Genomic DNA, 8,154 nt, shown 5'->3' on the forward strand with positions numbered 1-8,154 from the left:
CAGGAATGGGTTCAACATTTTTTAATAATGTTTTGAAGTACAATGAATTTGCTGGCTTTTTTCCATATGATTTTAATCAGACATTGATGTGATAAGACAAGGGCTTTTTTTTTTCCTAGAACTGTGGATCCTTTTATTTTCAATAAGAACAAAAAGCCTGGTTGGCTCAAATGACGTTCTGTGAATAGCACTCATGTAATAGCAACTTCTTGGCACTATGTGTATTTGTTTGAAGAGACAATTGATTTTATTTTAAGGTTATAACAAAATAGCTCTTCTTAAATACATCCTTTTAGAAAAAATGGCTGTATTTATCATGCTCAGAATCTCAGGCTAAAAGCTTTTATTATTGTTAAGTCAAGCACTTACTCAACTAATGATTAGTAGAAATATTTCTGGAAATTTGTTTTTACTTTATTGTCAATCATGATATTCAATTTTAAACATAAATGTTCTGAGCTTGGTTTCATCCTTGTTCCTTTCCTCCTCCTCTCTGCCACAGCTTTTGGTGACCCTGTTGATTTCCATCCATTCCCAAGTCTTTAATCTATATACAATTGCTACACCCAGATGTTTATATACTAAAACAGATTGTAGTTTTTGCCTTTTCACTGGCTAACACTGTGACATCTGTATTTAGCTTTTTGCTGCCATTGTTGTTTTCAAGTGTGTGCTGCCATCTATGGAGTAATCATTGAAATAAAGCTGATATAAAAAATGTTTTATCAAAAGATTATAGAAAACAACATCTAGCTAGAGGAGGAGGTATTATAGGGCACTTGGCCAATTCCCAAGAAATCCTTTCTCTGTAGTCCCAGATCTCACAGCAAGCCCTGATGGAAGTATACCGTTAAGAAAATCAGCAACTTCTAGGAGTAGATTTATATATACTGGACTTGTGTAATATCAGTGAACCAATCCCTAAGCCATGAGTTTGGCTTAACAGTTAAGAATTTTTTTTTAAATATACTAATGTAGCCTGAAAATGAGAATAAGGTTGCTTTGTCCTCTAATCCTGTAACTTGTTCCTTTTCCTGCCCCATTACCTTTCACGTGTCCTAGTCCTTCAGCAGTTTCCAAGATCTATTTATTATATCTTTCTTCATTTGTTTTTTTAAGCTTAATTTTAATTCCTTATTCTTCCCCAGCATCTTGTTAACTGGCTTCATGCCTCTCCCTTGTGTCCAGTTGCAGCCTGCCAGGTTCCAGGTTTCCCTCCTTCAGGTCCCTTCAGAAAGCCATACTGGAGATCAGTCCCTATTCTCTCTCTCTCTTCCATAACATTTTGTTGCTTGGTATCTATTTTAGAGTATACATTTATTGCAATACATTTATTCGAGTTGGTCTGGAAAGCAGTTGGAGAAGTAATTTTCTCTATACTTTTCTAAAGTGCCTGTGAGGTATCTGTTTGTGCATAGAAGCTTTTCAGCCTGCAAATATTTTACTAAAGATTTTAGCACCTTACAACCTTGGATGGGGTTAGGTATATGAGTTCTCGGCTATCAGTTTTCTATTGATTTTAGTTAGGAGATGTGACAGAGAACAACTATGTCTTTAGGTCTTTCCTTGCAAACAGTAGTGTTGGAGTGCAGGGGATATTTAACCATTACTGCTCAAGTGCTTTCTTATAACACAAGACATCAGAATCAAAAGGAAAAGTTTAACATATATGGATGAAACATTCTTAGAAATATTTTCTGACATTTTCTTCTTATTGCTGAACTTAGAAATAGATCTTATTTCCCAGCATCAGAGAAAAAATGAAGAAAAAAAATCAATGCTGAAGATTGATCAATGTTTTTCAAAACTGACTTAATAAGATAAAAATCGATGCAGCTGTATTCTTTGCCATTATATTAACACCAGTATCATTCAAACATGGTAATATTTGATTCTTAAGTTAAATGTGAACTTCAGTTACCTCCTACAGAGGCAAAAAAAGAGGAGGTGGCATTTATTTAGTCTAACTTTGGGTTTGTTTGTTTTTTAATCCTAATTTTGGAACTCTACAGAAACTGAAAACAGTGTCATATTTTAAGTGTCAGTGTATAATTGTTCTTTTAATCACAGAGATTTAAATAGAAAAAATTATTACTTGTATTTGCAAATTACTAGCTCCGATCCTCCCTTCCTCCTGCAAATCGCAGTTCCAGCTTGCCTGGTTGAAAGATCTGTACTCGGAAACTTGAAGATAAGGTTGGACACTTGATTTCGTCTGTAACAAACTCGCCGTGCTATAACTTTAGAGCCTTACTGTACAAATGCATTGGCTTATTAATCTATTTCGCCAACAATGAGCAGGTCATGTGGGTTTTTTTGTTTGGATTTTTTTTTCCCCTCAAATGACTATTTGCCTTTTCTATCCCCACTGCCCCCGGTAATATTAAAATCCCTTCTTTATCTATTTGAATAGAAGTTTTTAAAACTGTCTTATGTAATATCAGTGAACCAATCCCTAAGCCATGAGTTTGGCTTAATTGCTAAGAGGTTTTTTAAAAAATAATATGCAAATGTAATAAAACAGGAAATGTAAACCTAATAGTAGATTATAATAGTAGACCTAACCTAAACCTAATAGTAGACCTAACCTAATAGTAGACCTAAACCTAATAGTAGACCTAACCTAAGCCTAAACCTAATAGTAGACACAGTTTTTGAGGACTTAATTGGGTTATCTGTCAGGCCAGTAACTTTTACCTTTCTTTTTTATATTCCTTAACTAAGTGATAAATGTAATGAGTTCGCTGCTCTCCTCAAGTAGCACTGAGCAGTGATACGTCCATTCTTCGAGGTCGCAGTCCCACCCCTTCATTGCAAACTCCATTATAGGCAATACCTGTAATCATGTAACAAGAGAGCTTGTACTTGTACCTCTCCTCTCCTTTTCCTCCTCCCTCTACTGCGAGAGAGAAGTAGTATGCATATTGCATAGCTAAAAGGTTATCAAGTCTGAATTTGTTACACCTCTGAATTTGGCAGGCAAGCATTCACAGCTGCTGTAGAAATACATGGCTCTTCACCACATGAAGCTGGACACCCTGAGAAGACAGATGATATTGGTTTGGTTTTCTTGTTGCCTTGCAAACAATCAAACTGGCTTAAGCTATGCAATCTGATACTCCCTAATTGACAGCTTTTGCAAGGTTCATTTGTTAGCTGAGAGCATGACATATATTGAAGTTGTTTCTTCATAATGCATTTGGCATTAACAGGAGAAGCTGTCGAATGCCTCAGACATCAACATCTCAGCAACCAGATATTTGCCTCCAGTTTTGACTTTCTAACTAGTGAGTTATTATTGCAAGGGCATTTGAAGTGAGCATATGAGCAGATGGGACATGAGAAAAAACCTTAAATACATTCCCCAAAAGGAAATTTGTAAGAAAGTATTGTTGCTGCTTGGGACATTTACCCAAGTTTTATGGTTCAACTGTTTCTTTTTTTTTTTTTTTTTTAAATAAAACCTTGCTTTCTGGCTTAACAAACTACTCGCTGAATATTCATTGGGTTTCAGTGGGTTCTTTTATTTTGGTAGATTAATAAATAAGCATATCTGACTTTATTTATAGGGATGAATAATTTGTGTGTAAAAGACATGCTCAAGGTTTTAACTTGCATGTGCATCCACAAGAGAATAAAATAAAACCCCAAAGAAACCTCTATTTCAAAGAATTGTAACATTCCCCAGTTGAAACTCATGTTTACTTGAAAGAATAAATTCACTGTGTAGAAGAGACCAGAGGATGATTTCTCCACTGATCTTGTCACTGTTTTGCATTTGCTGTTTTCTTGTAGCTAGTTTTCACAAACAATTTCTTAGTTTCTTAGAACACAGATTGTGCCAGAACTCTAACATTCAGCTTTTTTTTCCATTCTGTAAAAGATTTTACTCTTCCTTGTAACTGTTTATATGCTGATACCTGGCAAGATGTTCGCACAGGGTCTATAAATACTAATTAAGAGCTTAGTCACAAATCCATCATTATTAATAGCTGCTATTTGTCCTGCATCCCTTGAACTTGCTAGTTACAAGATGAACTTATGTTAGATGTACAAAAAGATGTGGTTTAGTTTCACTTTGTTGTTCTTACTTAGTGTAAGCATGTTACTCTAAATATTCAGGTTAATTGCTTCAGCACCTAGTTAAATTTCTGCGCATATTCTTCCTGCTGGGAAGGATACCTGCCTGGAGAAGTATGTGGAATTTTGCAGATGCTGTCAAAATAGTGAAGGAGTTTCAGTGGTGCTTTGACTAGCACTGTTTAGGAAGTGAAATGCAGCTGTTTAGATGAGGAAAAAAATGAATGAATGGGTCAGGACACCTTCATTTCATAGCTTAGCTTTGACTGAAGTGCCTCCTCAATAAATGCCAGGGAAGAATGAGCAAAGACAGATTCTGGTTAGTAAAGCCCAGAAACAAACTTTTTGAAAGCCCTGAGGACTGGAACCTAAGCACACATCTCTCCTCACTCTGTAAACATCAACAACCTGAATTCCTGCAGCCAAATAACCCTTTGGGGAACGTTCTGGACCTGTCTCCATCAAAGTACTTTCTGTTTTATTTGCAAGGTCTATTGTCAAATACCCTTTGGGTCCCTGGCAAGCACTGACTCCAGAGGCCCTTTCTGTCTTGCAGGGCAAGCACGAGCTTCATGTGGACACGGGACTGGAAGGTGCCTGGTGCGGCCTCATCCCCATTGGGGACCCCTGCGAGAGCGTGACCACGACAGGCCTCAGGTGGAACCTCAGTAAGTCAGGCACCTCTGGGGCAGTGGGTTTGATGTTCTCCAAACTGCACGTTTACACCAGCCTCACCAGTGCTGAAGGTGGAACATAGCATTGAATCCCTGCCAGGCCATTTTTTTTGTAGAAAAAATGGGAAAAAAAATGTTTAAACCTGAGATATTGCATGCAGAAATTTGGGAGTCGTGCTATTTAAATAGAACATTTGTTGAGGTCATGATACATTACCGTCTTGATACATTGCTCTCTGGGGAGGGGAAGCTGCAAGTGCCTAAACTCCTGGTTATAAGCCATAAAGTTGCAACAGACAAATAATAATGTGATACAGATTATTAAAGCTACCTCACTTCCCCTGAACTGCTTCACATATATTGTTTGTCAGCTCTGAATGAATAGATCTTTTTCTTATTTTAAAGTGGGAAAAGATGCATTTGATCTATAACAGGGATATTTATCTGTAGTGAAAGGAGGTTTCTTGACCAAAAAAACTGAAACAATCTTCATCTTCCTGCCCCCTCCTCCCACACTGAGTCATTCAGGATGCATTTAACTCCGGAAAATAATGGGATATTTTAGATAAAGATTCATTAAAGCTTAAGGAAATTAAAGCAATAATTGAGAGGCTCTGGTCTTGCAGTCTGATTTACGTGACCAGACTTCAGAGCCATCCCATGTAGAAAAGGTGTGTGGTTCTCACAGTTTGCAGTGCAGTGCCCTCGCTGGCTAATAATTAATCTGAGGCTGACCCACTGTGCCAGCCAGGAGCACTTGTGCTACTCTAGGGAGTGTCTTTGTTCCACTGAGGGTTTGATCATGTACAATTAAGGAGGTGGTAAGCATTAGTAGCTCATTAATGATAAAATATATAAATATGGCATTAATTTCAAGACATGAGACTCTTGCCAGGTGAAGAGCTGTCTGGCTAGTGATGTTTTAATCTTTTTAAACTGGATTGTAAGCCGAATGTATTGTATAAATTACATTCATTGAAAGAGTCAGATATTTTCATTTGTACTGATAAGTGGAGTTAACAAGTAAGGAACTGAATCTTCATCTGCTCATCTGGTCTGTTGCTCTTAGGAACTACTCATTTCTCTGTAAAAGTTCTGCTCTCCACAATGAGGTGAAAGACGCTCAAACTGGCCTCAAGTTAATGAAGGGAACATCTCTGAAGCCTATGTCACTGCAAAAGGCTACTGTGTGGATCCAAGTGTGGTAGTTGCTGTAAGGTTGCAGTACGTTCTTGTGCTTTTGATTATTATTTTGAAAAACAAGTTATTTTTCAGATACATCAGATTTTTTTAGTTTAATTTCATAAATTTCGTCAGATTTACAAGGTACTCATTAGAAAGATGGTGATTTTAAAGATGGTCTGGCTGCTTTCACAAATTACACGACCTTGTTACTATTAAATTTTGATTGCCTGATCTGCTGCAGCTAAGAAGAAAGGGGTTACTTGTCAGCTGGAGGGGAGTGCAATGGGAAGTGCAGTGTAGTAAGTTTGTATCTTGGATTGGATTGAGGTATCATTTTCTTTGATGTTTATCATTCTTGTTTTGCTGTAATAAACTTCTTCAGGTTACTTAGAGGCATAGCTAGATGTGCACCTATAGGATTTTTATTACACTTAATTTAGTCTTTTTTTTTTTCTGGGCGACAAAAAATATTTAAGTGACTGTTTCCTACTTGGTTTATGTTAACATGACACCACCATCTCTGCTTCTTCCAGTTCTTGTTGCTGCCTGTTTCCACGAGGAAACCTCAGATGTTTACAGTGTTTTCCTTAGTGATGTGTACACTGCAGCCCGTGACAGGCTACACTTCCAGTATCAGTATTCATGGGTCTTAGTTCTTTCATTTCTTTTTCTGTATAATCATAACAGGTATATGAAAACAAAAATGATCAGGTCATTGAAGATGTTTAATCTATCTGACACCAAGGTCAGGTTATAATGAAACTGCTCTTGTGCCCAAGTGACTAGAAGTAACTTTCACTTATACAAATACAGAATTTGATTCAGGTTATTGTTCAGATACTGATAAAACAAATTAAAGTGTAGTTGCAACCTCCAAAATGGAAACCAGTATCTCAGTTGTTTGGTTGCATTTTTTCCCTAACAACCTCAGTTTACTAATAGCTTTCATTGACTTAATGATTTCTGTGCTACCTATAGTTTCGCGGTTACTTTTAAAAACATTAGTCCTCCTGTAAATTTTGGTGGAGAAGCAACAGCTCACCTGGGAAGAAAAGGGAGTGAGAATATACTGAAGTGTGACACAGATGTCAGCATTGATGCTGATGGCTGGCAGTGGTAGAGCTTTCCCTTTTTATTTGTTAATGGCACTCTGAGCACACACCTTCATAAACCTCAATTAATAAAATGGTTTGGTTATTAGTTAATTTTCATGTGTAAATCATTCAAGAAATGACATTTTTAAGCCAAACATGACTTGCAGGGCTTTTTTTTTTTTTTTCAATTTCTTATGAAATTAATTGAATATGACTTAACAAGTCTGCTTTTAAAAAGTAATTTTTGAGTCCTCAAAATATTTGTTTTAAGTGTCTGGGCAATAAACTAATTCCAGAATTTTAGTTCTCTCTGAACAGTCAAAAGTTATGCATTAGGTGAGAGGGGAGCCCTCATTTTTGCAAACAATAAATTCCAGCAACTCAGAATTCAAACAACACTGCATTACAAGAAAGAGCTGGCTTTACAACAATGTTTAGCACTGAAGTCTGTCTGAGCATATCTGGCTAACTCTGCTGATTAAAATTTGTAAAATTTTAGTAGTCAAATGTTATCTGTGTCTAATCTACAGGTCGTGTCAAGAGACTTCATAGCCTCTGACTTGAAAAAGGCAAGGATAAATAACTAAGACAGAAGCTGTAATGGAGTTGAGAGTATGGTACCAAAAGTCTCATTTCAGTGGCTGAATTAGATAAACCTGAAATCTGTAAACTATTCTGCCAGCAGAGAAACAGTGATGTCTTGATTATATTTTTAATATTGCAGAATTCAGTATTTTTGTGTGTCTGTGTGAAGATGCAACATGTATGCATGCTTTTATGCATGCTTATATTATCTTAGTTATTTGCTAGCACTTGACACAAACAGAACTTTCATTTATTTTATCTTATGGGTGAAAGAACTTGGAGAAGAAAGTGGAAAAACTATTAAAGAAAATGGTTTTTATCCATACTTGCTATTGTGCAGCACACATTCAGAACACATTATAAACATATTCTTTCTACTCCCAAAGGGATACAGATCTTTTCTCTATTAAAATCTGATTTATAGCACAGGAATCAGATAATGCTTTATCTGATTTGACTCACCTGGCTGCTTGCTTATTACAGCTCCCGTGTCTAATAAATAAATAACGAAAAAACCAATAACACCAGAATTACTC

The 8,154-nt window shown here is 36.5% G+C and overlaps 1 protein-coding gene across 1 annotated transcript in view; it reads left to right on the forward strand.

Annotated features, from left to right (window-relative positions):
• The window catches only part of TPK1 (thiamin pyrophosphokinase 1), a gene marked incomplete at its 5' end in the record, with an annotated part of 102,950 nt that overhangs the window by 34,674 nt on the left and 60,122 nt on the right, over positions 1 to 8,154 (forward strand). Inside the window, one exon of the mRNA XM_010180955.1 lies at positions 4,637 to 4,748. Coding sequence (XP_010179257.1) covers positions 4,637 to 4,748 — 112 coding nt within the window. The remainder of the gene's footprint in view (positions 1 to 4,636; positions 4,749 to 8,154) is intronic.

The sequence above is a fragment of the Mesitornis unicolor genome, unplaced genomic scaffold, assembly GCF_000695765.1.
Source record: "Mesitornis unicolor isolate BGI_N332 unplaced genomic scaffold, ASM69576v1 scaffold12200, whole genome shotgun sequence".
NCBI lineage: Eukaryota > Metazoa > Chordata > Aves > Mesitornithiformes > Mesitornithidae > Mesitornis > Mesitornis unicolor.